The 23,920-nt window shown below is 40.4% G+C and overlaps 2 protein-coding genes across 3 annotated transcripts in view; one reads left to right on the top strand and one right to left on the bottom strand.

The window, feature by feature from the left end:
• The first annotated feature begins 1,554 nt into the window (after positions 1 to 1,554).
• LOC139539315 (uncharacterized) lies at positions 1,555 to 23,116 on the top strand. The gene is made up of 8 exons (XM_071342143.1): positions 1,555 to 1,825; positions 6,361 to 6,456; positions 14,410 to 14,476; positions 14,581 to 14,648; positions 14,777 to 14,859; positions 17,778 to 17,843; positions 17,941 to 18,021; positions 19,010 to 23,116. Exons 1-8 carry the CDS (start codon positions 1,555 to 1,557, stop codon positions 19,043 to 19,045), a joined length of 768 nt encoding a protein of 255 aa, XP_071198244.1. The 3' UTR covers positions 19,046 to 23,116.
• LOC139539935 (transmembrane protein 266-like) overlaps positions 17,908 to 23,920 on the bottom strand; it is a 96,985-nt gene continuing 90,972 nt past the window's right edge. For both annotated transcript variants that reach the window (XM_071343369.1, XM_071343370.1), the window contains 2 exons: positions 22,976 to 23,038; positions 17,908 to 22,874 (listed from right to left, as the gene is read on the bottom strand). In XM_071343369.1, coding sequence (XP_071199470.1) covers positions 22,219 to 22,874; positions 22,976 to 23,038 — 719 coding nt within the window. In that variant the 3' untranslated portion in view covers positions 17,908 to 22,218. The remainder of the gene's footprint in view (positions 22,875 to 22,975; positions 23,039 to 23,920) is intronic.

The raw sequence follows: 23,920 nt of genomic DNA, 5'->3' as shown, positions 1-23,920 counted from the left end.
TTCCCCTAACCTTAACCATTTTAACTAACCCTTCGCCTTCCCCTAACCTTAACCCTTTAAATTAAACGTAACACTAACCTTAAATCTGCTATCAGCTAGCTTCTTATGGATCAAATCCCGTTAGCGAGATTGATTTGACAACATCCGGTGAAAATGCAGTACGCAAATTATTATATATTTTTTTAGAAATATTTAACTTTCATACATTCACAAGTGCAATACACCAAATTAAAGCTTAACTTCTTGTTAATCTAGCCACCATGTCAAATTTCAAAAAGGCTTTACGGCGAAAGAAAACCATGCGATTATCTGAGGACAGCACCCCATCAAACAAACACATGACAATCATATTTCAACCCGCCGGGCGCAACACAAAACTCAGAAATAACGATATAATTCATGCCTTACCTTTGAAGACCTTCTTCTGCTGGCACTCCAATATATTCCATAAACATCACAAATGGTCCTTCTGTTCGATTAATTCCGTCCTTATATCCCCAAAATGTCCATTTATTTGGCGCGTTTGATTCAGAAAAACACCGGCTCCAACTCGCCCAGCATGACTACAAAATATCTAATAAGTTACCTGTAAACTTTGTCCAAACATTTCAAACAACTTTCCTAATCCAACTTTAAGTATTTTAAAACGTAAATAATTGATACAATTTAAGACGGGATAAACTGCGTTCAATAGCGGATAAAATGAAAGTGGAGCAAGCTTCAGGTCACGCGCCCCAAACAAAAGAGTACACTTGGCTATACACCCAGAAAGGAAATGGCTACTTCTTCATTTCTCAAAAGAAAAACATCAACCAATTTCTAAAGACTGTTGACATCTAGTGGAAGCTATAGGAACTGCAAGCATATTTCTATTAAAACGGGCTTGCCATAGGAAAACAATGGAAAACAGATTGACCTCAAAAAAATGTTTCCCTGGATGGATTGTGCTCTGGGTTTCACCTGTCAAATCAGTTCTGTTATACTCACAGACATTATTAAAACAGTTTTAGAAACTTCAGAGTGTTTTCTATCCAAATCTACTAATAATATGCATATCCTAGCTTCTGGGACTGAGTAGCAGGCAGTTTACTTTGGGCACGCTTTTCATCCGGACGTGAAAATACCGCCCCCTATCCCAGAGAGGCTGGCTTGCTAGCAAAAGCTAGCATAGCTGCATTTTACTTAGAAATATATTAACTCACCAACATTAAAAACCCTAGCTAGCTATATTCATAACCATACAGGTATAGGATCATTTTTTGTTTTATTTTGCTGTATTTGACTCTTGTAACAATAACAAAAGCCATTCAAATTGAGGTGTGAGAGGTCTTTCAGGTTGCATGCTATGAAATGTCCACTAGAGTGTAGTGTTGAGGATGTTTTGCTGATACTGTAAGCCTAGATGTTCATTCTATTGTATTTATTGGCTACACAATTACATATACAGTACCAGTCAAAAGTTTGGACACACCCACTCATTCAACGGTTTTCTTTAGTTGTATTATTTTCTACACTGTAGAATAATAGTGAAGACATCAAAACTATGAATAACACATGGCACCCAAAACCCTCAAAAACTTTTACAGATGCACAATTGAGAGAATCCTGTCGGGCTGTATCACCGCCTGGTATGGCAACTGCACCAACCGCAACCACAGGGCTCTCCAGAGAGTGATGCGGTCTACCCAACACATCACCGGGGAAAAACGACCTACCCTCCAGGACACATACAGCACCCAATGTCACAGGAAGGCCAAAAAGATCATCAAGGTCAACAACCACCCGAGCCACTGCCTGTTCACTCAGCTATCATCCGGAAGGCGAGGTCAGTACAGGTGCATCAAAACTGAGACCGAGAGACTGAAAAACAGCTTCTATCTCAAGGCCATCAGACTGTTAATAAACCATCACTAGGCAGCTTCCACCCGGTTACATAACCCTGCACCTTAGAGGCTGATGCCCCATATACATAGACTTGAAATCCCTGGCCAGTTTAATAATGGAACACTAGTCACTCTAATAATGTTTATATATTCCTTAATTGCCATTCTTTTACTTTTAGGTTGTGTGTATTGTTGTGAATTGTTAGATATTACTGCACTGTTGGAGCTAGAAACACAAGCATTTCGCTACACCCACAATAACATCTGATAAACATGTGTATGTGACATCTTGATTTGATGTGGAATCATGTAGTAACCAAAAAAGTGTTAAACAAATCAAAATATATGTTATATTTGAGATTCTTCAAAGTAACCACCCTTTGCCATGATGGTATTCTCTCTACCAGCTTCATGAGGTAGTCATCTGGAATTTCTATTTCTTTTTTTGCCTTTATTTAACTAGGCAAGTCAATTAAGAACAAATTCTTATTTTCAATGACAGCCTAGGAACAGTGGGTTAACTGCCTTTTTCAGGGGCAGAATGACAGATATTTACCGTGTCAGCTTGGGGATTCGATCTTGCAACCTTTCAGTTACTAGTCCAACGCTCTAACCACTAGGCTACCTGCCACCCAGGTGTGCCTTGTTTAAAAGTTAATTTGTGGAATTTCTTTCCTTCTAAATGCATTTGAGACAATCAGTTGTGTTGTGATAAGGTAGGGGTGGTATACAGACGATATCCATATTATGGCAAAAACATCTCAAATAAGCAGAGAAACGACAGTCCATAATTTCTTTAAAACAAGAAGGTCAGTCAAACCATCAAGCGCTATGATAAAACTGGATCTCATGAGCACCGCCACAGGAATGGAAGACCCAGAGTTACCTCTGCTGCAGAGGATAAGTTCATTAGAGTTACCAGCCTCAGAAATTGCTGCCCAAATAAATTCTTCACAGAGTTCAAGTAACAGACACATCTCAACATCAACTGTTCAGAGGAGACTGTGAGAATCAGGCCTTCATGGTTGAATTGCTGCAAAGAAACCACTACTAAAGGACACCAAAAGGAGAAGAGACTTGCTTGGGCCAAGAAACACAAGCAATGGACATTAGACTGGTGGAAATCTGTCCTTTGGTTTTTGGTTCCAACCGCCGTGTCTTTGTGAGACAAGGGGTGGATGAATGGATGATCTCTGCACGTGTGGTTCCCACCGTGAAACATGGAGTAGGAGGTGTGATGGTGTGGGGATGCTTTGCTGGTGACACTGTCAGTGATTTATTTAGAATTCAAGGCACACTTTACCAGCATGGCTACCACAGCATTCTGCATCGATACGCCATTCTATCTGGGTTGCGCTTTGTGGGACTATCATTTGGTTTTCAACAGGACAATGACCCAACACACCTCCAGGCAGTGTAAAGGCTATTTGACCAAGAAGCAGAGTGATGGACTGCTGCATCAGATGACCTGGCCTCCACAATCACCCGACCTCAATCCAATTGAGATGGTTTGGTATGAGATTGACCGCAGAGTAAAGGGAAAGCAGCCAACAAGTGCTCAGCATATGTGGGAACTCCTTCAAGACTGTTGGAAAAGCATTCCAGGTGAAGCTGGTTGAGAGAATGCCAAGAGTGTTCAAAGCTGTCATCAAGGCAAATTTGATTTGTTTAACACTTTTTTGGTTACTACATGATTCCATATGTGTTATTTCATAGTTTTGATGTCTTCACTATTATTTTACAATGTAGAAAATAGTAAAAATAAAGAAAAACCCTTGACTGGTATTGTAGGGCATATAATTATAATCAAGTATGATGACATTAATAATAACAATAAATTAGGGCCTCCTGGGTGGCGCAGTGGTCTAGAGCACTGCATTGCAGTTATTTATGATAACATAATTTTGTTGTGTGAATGGCTACTAAATCTTTATTTGTTACATGTTCATGTTTGCCATCCATCCCTGACCCTGAAACTTTTAAATGAAACAGCTTTATAGGCTGCCTATTTTGTATTCATCATTCATTTAGTTATCCATTAGGCCTAGATCACCAACAGATGATCCCATTGAGATTAAAATGATAATTCCTCCTACAATAATTTATATATGTATTCATCACAATGTAGACCTGTCCCAATACTGCAATTAAACATTAGGAAAGAGTTTTGAGTTTTCGTACTGGTGCAGTTTCAAAGTATTTGTGAAGGCATATTTCTTCATGGACATCATAGCACAAGATCGATTTAAGATAAGACTTGGCTTTTCACTTCGTGGAAAGATGTCCCGTATCACATATCCTGTGTGGGTGCCATTTGGCTCAGTTGGTAGAGCATGGTGCTTACATCGCCAGGGTTGTGGCTTCCAGTATGGAAGAAAACAATTTATGAAAACGTATGCACTCACTACTGTAACTCACTCTCGATAAGAGTACCGGCTAAATGACTGTAATGTAACATGGTCTAGGCTAGGGTTTCCCTAACTCGGTCCTGTCCCCCGGAATTAAGTTGACTCATGTGGCCTAGGTAGGGTCTAGGCTACAGATTGGTTATCAAACTTTATTTGGTGTGCATTGTCTTACTGGCTATACCCTTCTCATAGAACTTTGCCATCTACTCATTTAAAATAGTCTGTTTACAGATCTGGGTTGAATGTATAGTTGTAATAACTTTGCTGTTGATAATAGTATGTCGTTTTCCCTGTTGCCCACATCCATCTACCCAGTCATCATCATGCACCCGAGTGGTACAGGCAGGATCTAGGATGGTCTTCTGAAATACAACGTTATTCAATTGAGTTTCTATACCCAGAGGCGCAATAGGGAATACTTCGAAACAGACCAAGCAGACCAGGCCTAGGTTTGAGAAGTGGGAAAATTATTCCTTGGTTGTTAATTATCTATAAGTCTAAAGACACAACCTAGATTCGAAACAATGTCTTAAGTAGTTGAACATGTCATTACTACAACCACCTGAAAGTGACAAACTGACACGTTTTCCTTTTCGTCAAAAACAACTTTATATATAAGGAGTGCCTTAGATACATGCGCAGTTTGGCGGAGACCATTAGTTAGACCCGATAACAAGTTTCTGCGCATGAGTTTAAACTAACCAACGTCGCCTACCTGTGTGATCATGGATTCATTTATTATTATTTTTTTTACCCCGTTTCTCCCCAATTTTGTGGTATCCAATTGGTAGTTACAGTCTTGTCTCATTGCTGCAACTCCCGTACGGACACCTATTGGATAATCAATTTCTGCCTTTCTTCACACTGTGCTGTCTTTGGTTATTCTGCTTCCACCCAAAACGGAAGTGATTGTAGTCCAACCAGACATTTGTGTCGCGAGAACATTCTACAGTTGTCAGAGTTCATTCAAGAGGTGAGCATCGAGGAGCAGAGTCAGAGATGCATAGAGCTATCAAGAAAACATCATTTCAAACAGTTGGTAAGTAACGTTTACACGCAAATGATTATATCAGACTAACTAGCTAAGTAACTTGCTATTCATTCGCAATGTGGCAAATACAAAAAAAAGCACACATAGTACAAGCTGGTGTTGTAGGTGCCTGATAGCTACGCTAGCTAACTTAAATGTCTAACTTATCTTCCCCGTGCACGAAACCATAGAAAGGTTAACAGTTCATTGATTTCCCTTGCTTTATTAATACATATGAAAAAAGTACATTGCATAGTTTTGAAAATCGGATCATATTTGATATCACAGCCAGCTTCACAGACCTTATCGGGCTGAAAATGTAGCTAACGTTAACTAGCTGTTACTGTAGCTAACTAGATAGCTAGCTTATGCAACCTCGTAAACAATGAGTTACGAAACGTAAATTTGTTTCAATTTTCAATGATGCAATGATTTTAAAGGCATTGAAACACAATTTCAATGAAGACCATAATTTAATGTATAGCTACTATTTGCTCCCAATTTGCTACTGTATTGTGCTGTGACGTTGGCTAGGCTGCTGTGTGAATGACCTTTACTCTGGTAATTCAAATTGTCTTTCAGACACAGGTTCAGATATATCTGGTTCTGTTTTAGGTTGGTGATAGGATTGATACTCCCTGTCAAAATGTTGTATAAGCCAGTGCATATCTTGGATGTTATGTCAGCTTGTTTACTGAAGGATTTGGCCCAGATCCTTCCCCCCCTTCGGTGTTATGTAGCTCACACTTTCTGCTATAGCCGACCTCCAAAAAAGACCCATTAGATGTTGTTTTCCCCCAAAAGGTACACCTGAACAGAATCTGTAGTATCCTGTTTGATTCAAAGCCTTGCTGTTTATTGGACTACACAAAATGCTGCTGAATTGTTCATATCGTAATGGTAGCTTTCAAGTTTGATAGGCATGAGAGCAGTTATGTTTACGCTTATGTTATGCCATTTACTGAAAAATACATTTCCCCTGTAGTCTGGACTCTTCCAGAGGTTTCAAAGCACCTTGGTGGTGGCAAAGCACAACAATGACAAGCTGACCCCCATTACGCTGAGTGCTATTACTGCAGCCAAGAAACTAGGAGGAGACGTGTCCTGTTTGGTTGCTGGAACAGACTGTGCAAAGGTAGGCTACATCTTGGGTTTGATCAGATGGTGTCTAAAGAAAGTATTCACACCCCTAGACTTTTTCCATTTTTTTTGCTACAGCCTGAATTAAAAATGGGTTGAATTTATATTTTGTGTCACTAGCCTACACACAATACCCCATATTGTCAAAGTGGAATTATGTTTGACATTTTTTTAAACAAATTCATTTAAAATGAAAAGCTGAAATGTCTTGAGTCAATAAGTATTCAACCCATTTGTAATGGTACGCCTAAGTAAGTTCTGGAGTAAAACTGTTTAACAAGTCACAATAAGTTACATGGACTCACTCTGTGTGCAATAATAGTGTTTAACATGCTTTTTGAGTGACTACCTCATCTCTGTACCCCAACTGTACAATTTATCTGTAAGGTCCCTCAGTCGAGCAGTGAATACACCCAGTCACTACAAAGTTACAGGCATCCTTCCTAACTCATGTGCCGGAGTGGAAGGAAACCGCTCAGGGATTTCACCATGAGGCCAATGGGGACTTTAAAACAGTTAGAGTTTAATGGCTGTGATATGAGAACTGAGGATGGATCAACAACATTGTTGTTACTCCAATACTAACCTAATTGACAGTGGGAAAAGGAAGACTGTACAGAATACAAATATTCCAAAACATGCAACAAGGCACTAAAGTAAAACTGCAAAAAAAGTAGCAAAGAAAATGACTATGTCCTGAATACAAAGTGTTATGTTTGGGGCAAACACAACACATCACTGAGTACCACTCTTCATATTTTAAAACATGGTGGTGGCTGCATCATGTTATGGGTATGCTTGTCATCGGCAAGGACTAGGGAGTTTTTTAGGCTAAAAAGAAACGGAATAGAGCTAAGCACAGGTAAAATCCTAGAGGAAAACCTGGTTCAGTGTGCTTTCCAATAGACACTGGGAGACAAATTCACCTTTCAGCAGGAAAATAACCTAAAACACAAGGCCAAATATACACTGGAGTTGCTTACCAAGACGACATTGAATGTTCCTGAGAGGCCTAGTTACAGTTTTGACTTAAATCGGCTTGAAGATCTATGCCTCGGGTGTGAATTCTTGCACTACATGACCAAAAGTATGTGGTCACCTGCTATTTGGACATCTCATTTCAAAATCATGGTCATTAATATGGAGTTGGTCCCCCCCTTTGCTGTTATAACAGCCTCCACTCTTCTGTGAGGGCTTTCCACTAGATTTTGGAACATTGCTACGGGGACTTGCTTCCATTCAGTCACAATAGCATTAGTGAGGTCGGGCACAGATGTTGGGCGAATAGGAGTTCGAATTCTACCCAAAGGTGCTTGATGGAGTTGAGGTCAGGGCTCTGTGCAGGCCAGTCAAGTTCTTCCCCACCGATCTCAAAAAAGCATTTCTGTATGGACCTCGTTTTGTGCACAGGTGCATTGTCATGCTGAAACAGGAAAGGGCCTTCCCCAAAGTGTTGCCACAAAGTTAGAAGCACAGAATCGTCTAGAATGTTATTGTATGCTGTAGCGTTAAGATTTCCCTTAACTGGAACTAGGGGGCCTACCCCGAACAATGAAAAACAGCCCCAGGCCATTATTCCTCCTCCACCAAACTTTACAGTTGGAGCTATGCATTCAGGTAATTAGCGTACTTCTGGCATCCACCAAACACAGATTTGTCTGTCGGACTACCAGATGGTGAAGTGTGATTCATCACTCCAGAGAACGCTTTTCCACTGCTCCAGAGTCCAATGGCGGCGAGCTTACACCACTCCAGCCAATGCTTGGCATTGCGCATGGTGATCTTAGGCTTGTGTGTGGCTGCTCGGCCATGGAAACCCATTTCATGAAGCTCCCAATGAACATTTCTTGTGCTGACAATGCTTCCAGAGGCAGTTTGGAACTCTGTAGGAGGGTTGCAACCGAGAAGAGACCATTTATACGCGCTTCAGCACTCGCCTGTCCCATTCTGTGAGCTTGTTTGGCTTACTGCTGAGCTGTTGTTGCTTTTAGATGTTTCCACTTTACAATAACAGCACTGACAGTTGACTGGGGCAGCTCTAGCAGGACAGAAATTTGACTAACTGACTTGTTGGAAAGGTGGCATCCTATGACAGTGCTACGTTGAGTCACTGAGCTCTTCAGTAAGGCCGTTCTACTGCCAATGTTTGTTTATGGAGGTTGCATGGCTGTGTGCTCTATTTTTATACACCTGTCGGAAAACTGGTATGGCTGAAAATAGACGAATCAACTCATTTGAAGGGGTGTACACATACATACGTATGTAAATGAGATTTTACATTTATTGAAATGTTCAAAAAAAATCTAAAAACATGTGTCCACTTAGATAAAAAGTGCTCAAGGTTGACCTATTTTGCATAATGAATGTTTTGGCATTCAGGTACAAAAAGTAACTTTCTGAGCACTGGGCAATGGGCAAATATTTATGGGAAAAGATACACGGTTGAGATGTATATTTTTTAAAAAGCTTACAAACGGGGTTTACCCATTAAATGTCAATTAGCTAAATAAAACAACAAAAAAACTCAGATTTGTCATTCACATACAGTAAGTTTTATATTTGAGTTTGTGTTGTGCCCGCCATAGGTCGAGACCCAACGTGCTTAAATACAGGGCAGGTTTCATGTTTTTTCTGATAAATTTAGATCGTTAAAGGTCCACACATCAGAGAATGTTGACTTGAAAGGGAATATCTGTTGATTTTATATTATACTGTCAATCCTCCATCGGAAACCTATTGCAATTATATAAATAATAGAATAGAATAGACATGACCATTTATGCTGACATTCGACAGTGGTTGGACCATCGGCCGTTACATCAGAGTAATTCAAAGTTAACATTTCAATTAAAATGTCAATGGTGTACCAGCTAAATTGCAGTGGTCTGAAGGGATGTCCGTTCTATGAATTACATTTCTATGATTGAAATGACACACCCTGTATTCAAGAATGTCTCAGCCGATGGCGGGCACAACACAAACTTCAGATGTAAAGTAGGGTCTAAACTACAACGTGAATATGAATTCATTTTTAGATATTTGACGTTTGATGTATAATTTCTTGAGGTTTGTTTTCAAGAAATTTATAAAGCAGTTTGACAACCTTGTTTTGTAACCTTTTAAATTATATCAAACTCAACTGTTTCTTGTTTCCAGTAACTTCTTCCATGAGCAATCATGTATAGAAAGTTTTGTTTAAATCAAAATGGCTGCTGTCAAAAAGCGCTTAAGTCAAATGGATTTACCCGATATCCAGACCTAGACGCTTAGTGGTTTTCTTCAAGGGATTGATTTGCTGTATATTTATCATCTCTTCAGGTTGCACAGGAAGTCAGCAAAGTCCTAGGTGTTCTGATTGCTCAAAATGATGCTTACAAAGGCTCTCTGCCAGGTATGTATATCCAGAGTATGAAGCAGATGCAGACAATAGATTCACTGAAGCTGTAAATGAGTTGGAAGTTTTACTTCAGCATCTTACTTAAAAATCTGAGTAATAATAAAATAAAATAAATCTATTTGCATAGGATAGGATAAAGTAATCCTTCTAACCCCCCCCCTTAAAAGAGTTAGATGCACTATTGTAAAGTGGTTGTTCCACTGGATATCATAAGGTGAATGCACCAATTTGTAAGTCGCTCTGGATAAGAGCGTCTGCTAAATGACTTAAATGTAAATGTAAATGTGGTGTTAACAGCAACTTGCATGTCTTTCCACAGAGGAATTGACTCCACTTATTCAGAAGTTTACATACACTGAGTTGACTGTGCCTTTAAACAGCTTGGAAAACACCATAAAATGATGTCATGGATTTAGAAGCTTCTGATAGGCTAGTTGACATCATTTGAGTCAACTGGAAGTGTACCTGTGGATGTATTTCAAGGCCTACCTTCAAACTCAGTGCCTCTTTGGTTGACATCATGGGAAAATCAAAATAAATCATCCAAGACCTCAGAAAAGAAATTGTAGACCTCCACAAGTCTGGTTCATCCTTGGGAGCAATTTCCAAACGTACAAACAATAGTACGCAAGTATAAACACCATGGGACCACGCAGCCGTCATACCGCTCAGGAAGGAGATGCGTTCTGTCTCCTAGAGATGAATGTACTTTGGTGTGAAAAGTGCAAATAAATCCTAGAACAACAGCAAAAGACCTTGTGAAGATGCTGGAGGAAACGGGTACAAAAGTATCTATATCCACAGTAAAACGAGTCCTATATCGACATAACCTGAAAGGCCGATCAGCAAGGAAGAAGCCACTGCTCCAAAACCGCAGTGAAAAAGCCATACCACGGTTTGCAACTGCACATGGGGACAAAGATCATACTTTTTGGAGAAATGTCCTCTAGTCTGATAAAAAAAAAAAAATAGAACTGTTTGGCCATAATGACCATCGTTATGTTTGGAGGAAAAGGGGGAGGCTTGCAAGCCGAAGAACACCATCCTCACCTTGAAGCACGGGGGTGGCAGCATCATGTTGTGGGGGGTGTTTTGCTGCAGGAGGGACTGATGCACTTCACAAAATAGATGGCATCATGAGGTGGGAAAATTGTGGATATATTTAGGCAACATCTCAAGACATCAGTCAGGAAGTTAAAGTTTGGTCACATGGACAATGACCCCAAGCATACTTCCAAAGTTGTGGCAAAATAGCTTAAAGACAACAAAGTCAAGGTATTGGAGTGGCCATCACAAAGCCCAGACCTCAATCTTATAGAACATTTGTGAGCAGAACTGAAAAAGCATGTGCGAGCAAGGAGGCCTACAAACAGGACTCAGTTACACGAGATCTGTCAGGAGGAATGGGCCAAAATTCACCCAACTTATTGTGGGAAGCTTATGGAAGGCTACCCAAAACGTTTGACCCAAGTTCAACAATTTGAAGGCAATGCTACCAAATACTAATTGAGTGTATGTAAACGTCTGACCCACTGGGAATGTGATGAAGGAAATAAACGCTGAAGTTAATCATTCTCTCTACTATTATTCTGACATTTTCACATTCTTAAAATAAAGTGGTGATCCTAACTGCCCTAAGACAGGGAATTTTTACTCGGATTAAATGTCAGTAATTTTGAAAAACTGAGTTGAAATGTATTTGGCTAAGGTGTATGTAAATCTCCGACTTCAACTGTACATACCTTCAGGTCATTTGTCACTTCTTAGGAAAGCGATATGCCTGCAGATGATTTGATGTATTTCGTAGGATGTATTTGGTTTCATAAGCCTAGTGTAAAAAACATAGCTGTTATGAGTATGCTGTATTTTTCATTCATGCCATGGTTTCTGGAACTTATTTGTAGAGCATCTTTGCCTGATCGTTACAGATTGCCTTATATCCCTGCTTATTTACCAACCCGTCTTTTCTAGAATCTGCTCCCCAGAGTGTCTGCCAAGTTGGATGTTGCTCCTATTTCAGACATTATTGAGATCAAATCCCCTGACACCTTTGTCAGAACCATCTATGCCGGTAACTAGCTTTTTGTGAATGTGTTATGAGAAGATACATTTGAACTAAAGCATATTGCTATTGTATTTTCCCCAAACCAACCTACAGTGCCTTGCAAAAGTATTCATCCTCCTTGGCGTTTTTCATATTTTTTTGCATTACAACCTGTAATTTTAAATGTATTTTTATTTGGATTTCATGTAATGGATATACACAAAATAGTCCAAATTGGTGAAGTGACGTGAAAAATTAAATCTTGTTTAATTTTTTTTATTCAAATGCACCTAAATAAGATCTAGTGCAACCAATTACCTTCAGATGTTACATAATTAGATTGCACACAGGTGGACTTTATTTAGGTGTCACATGATCTCAGAATATTTACACCTGTTCTGAAAGGCCTCAGAGTCTGCAACACCACTGAGCAAGGGGCACCACCAAGCAAGCGGCACCATGAAGACCAAGGAGCTCTCCAAACAGGTCAGAGACAAAGTTGGGGGGATTTCAGATCAGGGTTGGGTTCTAAAAAAATATATATCTGAAACTTTGACATCCCACGGAGAACCATTAAATCCATTATTAAAAAATGGAAAGAATATGGCATCACAACATCTGCCAAGAGAGGGCTGCCCACCAAAACTCACAGACCAGGTAAGGTGGGCATTAACCAGAGAGGCAACAAAGAGACCAAAGATATCCATGAAGGAGCTGCAAAGCTCCACAGCGAGATTGGAGTATCTGTCCATAGGACCACTTTAAGCCGTACACTCCACAGACCTGGGCTTTACGGAAGAGTGGACAGAAAAAAGCCATTGCTTAAGAAAAAAATAAGCAAACACGTTTGATGTTTGCCAAAAGGCTTGTCTGAGACTCCTGAAACATATGGAAGAAGGTACTCTGGTCAGATGAGACTAAAATTTTGCTTTTTGGCCATCAAGGAAAACACTATGTCTGGCGCAAACACTTCTCATCACCCCGAGAATACCATCCCCACAGTGAAGCATGGTGGTGGCATTATCATGGTGTGGGATTTTTTTTTCAATTCTGAAACTGGTCAGAATTGAAGGAATGATGGATGGTGCTAAACACAGGGAAATTCTTGAGGGAAACCTGTTTCAGAGGTTCACCTTCCAGCAGGACAATGACCCTAAGCATACTGCTAAAGCAACACTCGAGTGGTTTAAGGGGAAACATTTAAATGTCTTGGAATGGCCTAGTCAAAGCCCAGACCTCAATCCAATTGAGAATTTGTGGTATGACTTAAAGATTGCTGTAAATCAGCGGAACCCATCGAACTTGAAGGAGCTGGAGAAGTTTTGCCTTGAAGAATAGGCAGAAATCTCAGTGGCTAGATGTGCCAAGCTTATAAAGACACCCCAAGAGACTTGCAGCTGTAATTGCTGCAAAAGTTGACTCTACAAAGTATTGACTTGGGGTGGGGAATAGTAATGCACGCTCAAGTTTTTTCTTTTTTTTGTGTGTCTTATTTCTTGTTTTTTTCACAAAACATATTTAGCATTTTCAAAGTGGTAGGCATGTTATGTAAATCAAATGATACAAACCCCCCAAAAATCTATTTTATTTCCAGGTTGTAAGGCAACAAAATAGGATAAATGCCAAGGGGGGTGAATAATTTCGCAAGCCACTGTATACTACTAAGATATCCTTCAGAATTCTTGAGCACATTATAATTCACCAATGCAGTTTAGAGTGCTTTAGACATTCTTTGATACTCAAAATGGATTTTGTTTGATATTATCATTGGAAATCAATTGAATTTGTTACTGCATTTGGGACTGCTCTTATGATTTTGACCAGTAACTCACCAACTCTCCATGTACTGTACCATAGGGAACTGGTTTGCTTTTAGATATAGAGCCAATTCAGTCTTTTGGCAATACCAGCAATGACTAGATCCCAAAAGCCTAATTTCTCAATTGCACTTATGGGCTTTGAATGAATCAAAATGACATTATCCACTTAAACCGTTGCTGTTTAATTGTCATGTCCATATAGGTCATATTGAAAACTCATGGTGAACCTTGAGCCCAGAAGATGTTTCCCAAATTAGATTCTGTGAAATTAATTCTCTACTTTTATTTCCCATTTGTCATCAGAAGAGTTGCATGAGGTTTAGAGTTAGATAACAAAACATCACTGTTTGTCTCGTTCCCAGGAAATGCTCTCAGCACTGTCAAGTGTAATGACAATGTCAAGGTTTTCACTGTCAGAGGGACATCCTTTGAGCCCACTGAGGCAGTGCTACATCAGAGGAAGGTAGCCATAGTACTAACCATGCACTGAGACACACATGAAAAGCATACATACAAAAGCCATTGTTCTTGTTTATCATTTCTAAAATAATTATTTAATTTCCAGACTGGATAACTTATTTTGTCAGGGTATAGTTAAAAGCAAGAACTTGAGAGTTTTATTTAATATGATCCTCTGACGATCCCCATGAGTTGTTTATTTCAGTTGCTCCGTCTGCTTCTGAGTAGCTGGAAGCAACCTTGACCAAGATTGTCCGTCCAGAGCTGACCAGGGCTACGGTTGTGGTGTCTGGAGGTAGAAGTCACCTTCAGCTCATCATACTATTTGCCTTACACATCAATTTATTTCTCATGTTCATGTAAACGTTTAAATAAATCATTATTGTCTCGTCCTTTTAGGAATGGACTGAAGAATGGAGAGAACTTCAAGCTGCTCTATGACCTTGCTGACAAAATGAATGCTGTGGGTAATTTAGAATGAGTCTTTCAATGACAACAAATGTTACTTTCTATATTTGAATAACTGATAAATTATTGGTGAAAAAATTGGATTGCATTTTTTTGTCCATTAGGTTTGAATTGATTTCCCCCACAGTTGGTGCTTCCAGAGCTGCTGTGGATTCTGGATATGTCCCCAATGACATGCAGGTTGGACAGACTGGCAAGATCGTGGCCCCCGTAAGTGACAAACTCTGGATCATTTTACCCTCATCCTATTCTTTGATAGGCAATGTTGTGCTCACAATGGTGTCATCTGTAATAATATTGCACAATTTTTCAAGATACCAGTAAACCTTTTGTGGGTCTACATCTACAATTTTTTTCTGAAAAATGCGAATATCTGTTTTCTGAGGAGTTACCCACCCACTATCAATTATTGTGCAAGTTACCCGCAGCTTGACAAATACCTGTTAGACAATTCCTGGAATTCAGTGTTCTAAAGATGGGAATTTAACCTTTTTAAAAAGGGCAAAGGGATCCATTATCCGGTTCAACTGGGATATCCTAGCTGTTATTATCCACACATTAGACCCCATGAAATGTAGTTAATGGCACATATAGGCTCCTAAATGATTTAGCTGATCCATTAAAGAGCAGTGCACAGTGCAGTGGGTGTCTGCTCAGACCCCCAGATTAGGTAAATCTTCCCAAATTGTATTTTGCTAATGTTTTGACAAGATTGTCATGTAGTCTTAATGTATTAAATACAATTTGAATTGCAGTATTTATTTATTTTTTATCCTGTTCATATTTGTCATTCAGTTGTTCATTGTCTTCATGCACACCACTCAAAGGATTCACATAAATATTAGAAGGTAATTTCTTATCACTACCTTCAGGCATTGTTAGGACAGAACCATGCATGTCTTATCAGTGTTAAGGTCTGTCTGCCGCCTTTTTTATTTTACAAATGTTTTACTTATTCCCTGAGTGACATAGCCCAAAGCTGTGTTCCTTTTTGTTATGTGAGGTAACAAGCAATTTATATTTGACATAAACAGCAGTTTTATTAATTATTAGATTGAACCCCGTTTGACAATAGTGTGTGTATTTATTTATTTATTTGCAAGCTTAAAATAGTGGTTATATCCAGTATTGAACTGCTCCAATTATACTGAACAAAAATATAAACGCAACATGTAAAGTGTTGGTCCAACTTTTAATGAGCTGAAATAAAAAGTCTCAAATTTTGTGCACAAATTTGTTTACATCCCTGTTAGTGAGCATTTATTGTTTGCCAAGGTAATCCATCCACCTGACAGGTGTGGCATATCAAGAAGCTGATTAAACAGCATGGTCATTACACGGGTGCACCTTGTGCCAGGGACAAGAGGCCACTCTAAAATGTGCCGTTTTGTCACACCACACAATGCCATAGATGTCTCAAGTTTTGAGGGATCGTGCAATTGGCATGCTGACTGCAGGAATGTCAACCAAGCTGCCTCCAACATTGTTTTAGGAAATTTGCCAGTACGTCCAACTGGCCTCAACTTCAGATCACGTGTAAACATGCCAGCCCAGGACCTCCACATCCGGATTCACCTGCAGTATCATCTGTGACCAGCCACCTGGACAGTTGAGGAAATTGATGACTATTTCGGTCTGTAATAAAGCCCTTTGTGGGGAAAAACCCATTCTTATTGGCAGGTCCTGGCTTCCCAGTGGGTGGGCCCCTACCAGGCCCACCCATGGCTGCGCCCCTGCCCATTCATGTGAAATCCATAGATTAGGGCCTAATGAATGTATTTAAATTGACTGATTTCCTTTTATGAACTGTAACTGTGAAATTATTTTATTTTTGTTCAGCATAATTTTGCTGAAATGTTTACAGTTGAAAGAATCTCACGGCACGGAATTAGTTGATATTCACTCTTTCTGTCAGCATGTATGTCACAGTTAAGCTTTTGCAATTATGTAACCTAAGCTGTGGGGTGTCATGCCATAGCAACGTTTCAGGGGAGTACCACATTCGGGGAACAGCTTGGCAACGGAGCAGCCAGGTTGTCATGTTGGAGTACATTTTTTTATTTTTTTAAACATTTTTTTTCGGTTAACAATAGCATCACCACACTTGAATGACTAGCTAGCGATGCAATCATGCTGCATGTAGGGAGTTGTTTTGACACCTGAGGGAAAGCTAGCAACACAACAGCAGGTGTGCCTGCCTGGTCTTCTTATTGAAAACTGCAAAGCTGCTAAAAGAGCTCAAAGAGAAGAACTCTGAGAAGACTCCAAATAGGCTAGACATGCATGTACTCTATTTCCATACAGTGATATTTAAGAACTAAAGCATACATCTTTTGCTGTCATTTTCCCTTTGCTACAGTAGGACTGTGCTCTTGCTGGACAGTACCTCTCATTGTGAAATATTGGTCCTCACTTTTAGTCTTTAGTACACTTGTGTTCATAAATTTATGCTCTGCTCCTCCGAGACTACTCCAATAACATTAAATAGCACTGAAATATTAATATGGCAGTGCATTACGCTGAAAGCCTCTGTTTTTCCCAGAGGTGGAGGGTCATACACTCTGCTTCACCACCCCCAGCATTCTCTCTGAGATGACATGGTCAGGGTCAGCACTAGAACAGCTCCATCCTCTAATATGGAAACCCAGGGCTGTGTTGTGTACGGAAAAACATAATGCAACGTTCAATTAAACAAACTGTGTTGTTCTGAAAGACCAATTGAAAAACTGGTTGTGGGTTAAAGGCACCGCTGCCCTTTAAATATGTCACTCATTGCTTCAAGCCACACCGACCAAACTTACCTCAGTCTGTTCAAGAATGTTTTGGAGAAACGTGTTCAGTACAAGCCGTTACACAACGTAGCAAATGTTCAATGGAACTGAACTCACCCCAGGACTGCCCTGCAATCCGCTGCATCAGTACTAAGGTGCCAATGAGGGCCTTAGTGGTATCATGGTCAGCTCTTGATTACTTTTTCTGGAGATAGATAGAAAATACATTTCCTCAGTAAATATTGTCTTACCTGTGTTCAGCAGCCTGAAACAACTGACACTACATAGATGTGTATGTGCACCAAGCTCTTGCGTTATTCTATTGATAAAGCTTGTTTGTCCTTGTTGTCTCTGCAGGAGTTGTACATCACTGTTGCTATCTCTGGAGCTATTCAACATCTGTCTGGGATGAAGGACAGCAAGGTACAGTTACAGTTTTCTCCAGAATCTTCTGTTAGATAAACACAAGTATAAGAAAAAGAGCATGTTCTGATATTTTGAACTACGTTTTATTCTGCAGACTATTGTTGCCATTAACAAGGACCCAGAGGCTCCCATCTTCCAGGTGGCTGACTATGGTCTAGTGGCTGATCTCTTTAAGGTGAGATAGCAGGCTGATTACCAAACACCCTTGCCATGACTGAAACAAACCCAACACTGCACCAGCCTCCTGCACAGCGCTGAATACCTGATCAGCAAGAAGCATTTCAATAACATGACAAAAGTGACAGACAATTCTATTCACTGTTTCCCTGATACATTTTGCAAGACAAATTATTATCCCTCCTAATGGAAAGGTGCATCTGTTGAATTATTGAGGTGCTGAATTAATCAGGTGAATTGTGGCCAGAGCCTGCTGCTCTGTTAAGATGCAACAACAGCTCCTTCAAACCATAAAAAGAAATCGATAGTTAACTTAAGTGGCTGGGTGTAAGTTCTCAGGTTTTATTTTCTCTTCCCTAGTGTCAGTACTTTACATGCTTAGCTGCCCTCTACTGTCTGGCTGGCACATATGGCCAGTGTGCCAGAGGGTTGACAAACTCTTGGACAAGAGGGCCTTTGCTTTTGGTGAAAGAGAAGGAGCTTTTATTTTCGTGTGTATGTGTCCTGTTGTTCATCTTTTATTTACTGTGGGGGTGTGTGAGAGGCCCAGGTGTTCTGGGTAAACTCTGTAAAAGTGACTGGTAATAATAGCTCGTGGCAGCAGAGTTGTGACCTGCTGGTTATCATCTTACATGTGATCACTCCTCGGATAACCGATTAAAATGTATGGACTTTCTCCTCTTCCTTCAATTGAAAACTGATCTCCGGGACACACTCGACTCAGGTGCTACTGATATAGTTTGTCAGATACCCTCGCTCATGCCCCTCATGCACAGTTACTCTCAGATTTTAATTGGTTTATCAATTAATTGATCTTAGGTGGTGTCACCCCAAAACCATGAGACTAAACACTGACAGTTATAGCAAAGCTCAACCCTCCATTTCCATGTCGCAAGCTTACACCATGTCCATTGTGTCGACCTGGCTAGATTTGCCTGGTTAGGGAGGTGTAACCATCTTAAACTCCTCTGTTTTTCTCTCGCTAGGCTGTGCCTGAGATGACTGCAGCATTGAACAAGTAAGCCAGCGTTCAGCTAAGCAGCCATCCCACCACTCTTACCTGGGTACTAAGACTGTAACCACACAGTTACAACTCTCCTGTAACCTCTGCCTTAAATGGTTTCTGGAGCTACTATTTTGGGGACACTAATAATGTTATCATCATTCTACCTAAATGGCTACAGAATAAAACTCTGTTTACAAACGGTCTGTTTTTATGTATGTAGGTATGAAAATGCCACAAATAATGTTCTGCTTACCTGGCGTAGGTGATATTTTTATCCCTATTAATGCATATTTTGTATTTAACGTAGCGTCACAAAGGTCATCTTTGGGAAGTCTAAACCTGCCTCCTCACTTATTAACTATTTTTTTTTTATACCAAAAGCTCTTGGTATAATGATGAAACTGACTGTAAATGGCTGTTCTTTTACCATGTTTGCCTTTTAATTGCTTTACTCTGCAATGAATTCCCTTCATGATCAACTTACAAAATGCTTGTTGACATTAAAGTGCACAGGGTAGTTTGCCATATCGAAGATTTATGCTATAATACGTTTTCTTCTGATAACACTTTGCACAACTTCAATTACAAACCCTCCAGATTTGGTAGCTGAAATGTCCCTCAATTGTTCTGGTGTCTGGCTTATGATTTCACTGAGCTTTTTTTGTCATAATTTGAATACAAACATTAGCATTGATAATGTAGAAAGACTAAGGTAAGAAATAAACTAGGAACACAACACATTTGACCAGATTAAATGTACACAGCAGCAGTCCGAACAGAGAGGACTGTACTTAATGTTGGGGTCTGGAGACATCAGGCTGACTTTTGAACTATGTTTGTTAAATGTCTAAGGGTGATCAGTCTAGCATCTCCAGTCCCATATCAAGTATTTTAGACAAACCACTCAGTTCCACATCCACACAGCCCGATCCCTAAATGATATCAAATGTACAGTGCTTTCAAAAAGTATTCATACCACTTGACTTATTCCACATTGTGTTACAGCCTGAATTTAAAAATGGATTAAATATACTTTTTTTTTCTCACCCATCAACACACTTGGCCAGAAACAAAGAACTTCTGAAACTCGTCAGTCTAACCTGGTTAGAGTCAGTTTGCGCTGTTCTGTGAAGGGAGTAGTACACAGCGTTGTACGAGATCTTCAATTTCTTGGCAATTTCTTGCTTGGAGTAGCCTTCATTTCTCAGAACAAGAATAGACTGATGAGTTTCAGAAGAAAGGTCTTTGTTTCTGGCCATTTTGAGCCTGTAATTGAACCCACAAATGCTGATGCTCCAGATACTCAACTATTCTAAAGAAGGCCAGTTTTATTGCTTCTTTAATCAGAACAACAGTTTTCAGCTGTGCTAACATAATTGCAAAAGGGTTTTCTAATGATCAATTAGCCTTTTTAAAATGGTAAACTTGGATTAGCTAACACAACGTGCCATTGGAACACAGGAGTGATGGTTGCTGATAATGGGCCTATGTAGATATTACATAAAAAATCTGTCCGTTTCTAGCTACAATAGTCATTTACAACATTAACAATGGCTACACTGTATTTCTGATCAATTTGATGATATTTTAATGGACAAAAAAACATTTTAATTTTTCAAAAACAAGGACATTTCTAAATAACCCAAAACTTTTGATCGGTAGTGTAAGAATTCACACCCCTGAGTCAATACATGTTAGAATCACCTTTGGCAGCGATTTACAGCTGGATTGTACAATATTTGCACATTCTTTTAAAAATTATTCAAGCTCTGTCAAGTTGGTTGTTGATCATTGCTAGACATCCATTTTCAAGTCTTGCCATAGATCTTCAAGCCGATTTAAGTCAAAACTGAAACTAGGCCTCAGGAACATTCAATGTTGTCTTGGTAAGCAACTCCACTATATATTTGGCTTTGTTTTTAGGTTGTCCTGCTGAGAAGTGAATTTGTCTCCCAATGTCTGATTGGAAAGCAGACTGAACCAGTTTTTCATCTAGGATTTTGCCTGTGCTTAGTTCTTTTCTGTTAATTTTTATTCTAAACTCCCTCGTCCTTGCCGATGACAGCATACCCATAACATGATGCAGCCACCACCATGCTTGAAAATATGAATGATGGTACTCGATGATGATGATATATTTGGTCCAAACATAATGCTGTGTGTTCAGGACATGAAGTTAATTTCGTTGCCACATTTTTTGCAGTTTTACTTTAGTGCCTTAACAGAATGCTTGTTTTAGAGTATTCTGTACAGGCTTTCTTTTAACTCTGTCATTTAGATTAGTATTGTGGAGTAACTACAATGTTCTTGATCCATCCTCAGTTTTCTCCTATCACAGCCATTAAACTCTAACTGTTTTGAAGTCACCATTGGCATAATTTATAACTTCACCATGCTCAAAGGGATATTCGATGTCTGTTTTTTTTTTACCCATCTACCAATGTGCCCTTTGCGAGGCATTGAAAAACCTCCCTGGTCTTTGTGGTTGAATCCATTTGAAATTTACTGCACGACTGCGGGACCTTACAGATAATTGTATCTGTGGGGTACAGAGATGAGGTAGTCATTCAAAAATCATGTTAAACACCTATAATTGCACACAGTGAGTCCATGCAACTTATTAAGCAAATGTTTACTCCTGAATTTATTTAAGCTTGCCATAACAAAGGGGTTGAAAATGTATTGACTCAAGAAATGTTAGCTTTTCATTTGTCATTCATTTGTAAAAATGTCTAAAAACAGAATTCCACTTTGACATTATGGGGTATTGTGTGTAGGCCAATGACGCAACAAAATGTGGGAAAAGACAAGTGGTGTAAATACTTTCTGAAGGCACTGTAAAAGTCAGAGCCAGTCCCATTTCTGCAGAGCCCTGCTGTCTCCTAGCTGGACCTAATGCTCCATTGCTGGTTTCTTTTGGTGACTTGTTCATTCCTCATTTATTGTGTCAATTCCTGATAATGTTCATTGCGTGTTCACAAAACTGCCTTATTGTACTCCATGGAAGATGTGCGCTGCTGGCGGAGCCACCATTCACAGTTCCAGGGTGCTTTTGGCGATGAGGAGGATGGCTGTATGCCAGTGGAGGAGGCCTCTGAGTGCATGTCTTTAGTGTTAGTGAGTTTCAGGAGGGTCTTTGAGGAGTGAGTCAGTGCTGTCTGAGAGTTACAGTACCCCTGTAGCCCTTTCCTATGTCTCAGGCAGACGGTTGACGGGGGCATCTGCCTGAGATAGCCTGTACTTTTCCATGAAGGGCTCGCTGGCCTGCAGGTGGATGAGGGGCTTGGTGTGGAAGCCTCCCCGGCTCTCCTGGTTCCTCTTGTTGTAGATGTTGAGCCTGTGCTCTAGCTCAGGGCTGGTCTTGGTGGAGCCAGCAGGGCTGGGCATTTTGAGGTTGACAGGGTCCAGGCCCTTCTGGCCCAGACAGGAGTCCTCAGACAGCGAGGAGAGCAACTCCTGCACCACGGCGCTGGGGTGTCCTCTGGGGCCAGGCTGTGTGCCCAGGGCCAGGGGGCTGCAGTAGGGTGGGGGGTAACAGCGCTGGCCGCTGTAGGAGTCTGTGGAGGTGGAAGCCTCACGGACGGTGGAACTGCAGTCGGTGGTGGAGCCAAGGGTGTGGCTGCTGATGCTGTGCTGGCGGGCGCTGATGCTGTGCTGGCGGGCGCTGAAGCTGGAGTGGGACATGGTGGCGTTGGAGGCCTCGCTCACAGAGCCGCCTGTCTGCTGCAGGCGGATGGACGCTGCGTCTGCACTCACCAGAGACGAGGGCTGCTGGCTGGGGTTGTTGGGAAGATGGATGTCTATGGCTGCAGTGATGACACGAGCTGGATCTGGGATTCCAATATCTACAAGAAAACATTTTGAACTCATCACAATACTGCTGACTGACTGTGAAATAAAGGACAGAAACAAATGTGTCAGAGTGGGAAGTATTGTTAATTCTTACCACTGCTTGCCTCACTGTAGTACTGGCTGATGTAGTTGTTCATGTCGTCTTGAATAACATGATCTGAAAGAAATAAGAAACGAAATACATGTGCACTCTTTCTCTAAAACAATAAAATGAGTTGGATGTTTGGTACCCTTATCTATTTCTGTTTTTGTTGTGTAAAGGTTTCCCGGCATGCATCAGTCAGATATTTCTGACCAGAATCATGAACTGTAATGGCACCAACCACCAAACATAAAAGCATACTGCTGTAGTTCAGTGATGAGCTGCAGATTTTCTGTGTCCTACCCATTGTAGGTGATAGCAGTGATTGTGAATGATTTAGACACCATACATAGAATGCGGTCAGACTATGGTAGAATTAAGCAATAAGGCCCGAGAAGGTGCAGTATATATCTAACATACCACGGCTAAGGGCTGTTCTTACAGTGGGGCAAAAAAGTATTTAGTCAGCCACCAATTGTGCAAGTTCTCCCACTTAAAAAGATGAGAGAGGCCTGTAATTTTCATCATAGGTACACTTCAACTATGACAGACAAAATGAGAATTTTTTCCCCAGAAAATCACATTGTAGGATTTTTAATGAATTTATTTGCAAATTATGGTGGAAAATAAGTATTTGGTCAATAACAAAAGTTTATCTCAATACTTTGTTATATACCCTTTGTTGGCAATGACAGAGGTCAAACGTTTTCTGTAAGTCTTCACAAGGTTTTCACACACTGTTGCTGGTATTTTGGCCCATTCCTCCATGCAGATCTCTAGAGCAGTGATGTTTTGGGGCTGTTGCTGGGCAACACAATTGGTGGCTGACTAAATAATTTTTTGCCCCACTATGTACGACTCAACGCGGAGTGTGTGGGTAGCCATGGTATATTGGCCATATACCGCACCCCCTCGTGCCTTATTGCTTAAATATACCATGGCTTTCAGGCAATCAGC

The sequence above is a fragment of the Salvelinus alpinus genome, chromosome 15 (genome assembly GCF_045679555.1).
Source record: "Salvelinus alpinus chromosome 15, SLU_Salpinus.1, whole genome shotgun sequence".
Taxonomy (NCBI): domain Eukaryota; kingdom Metazoa; phylum Chordata; class Actinopteri; order Salmoniformes; family Salmonidae; genus Salvelinus; species Salvelinus alpinus.
The sequence above is the reverse complement of the archived record's forward strand: the minus strand, read 5'-3'. Positions and strand labels throughout refer to the sequence as shown.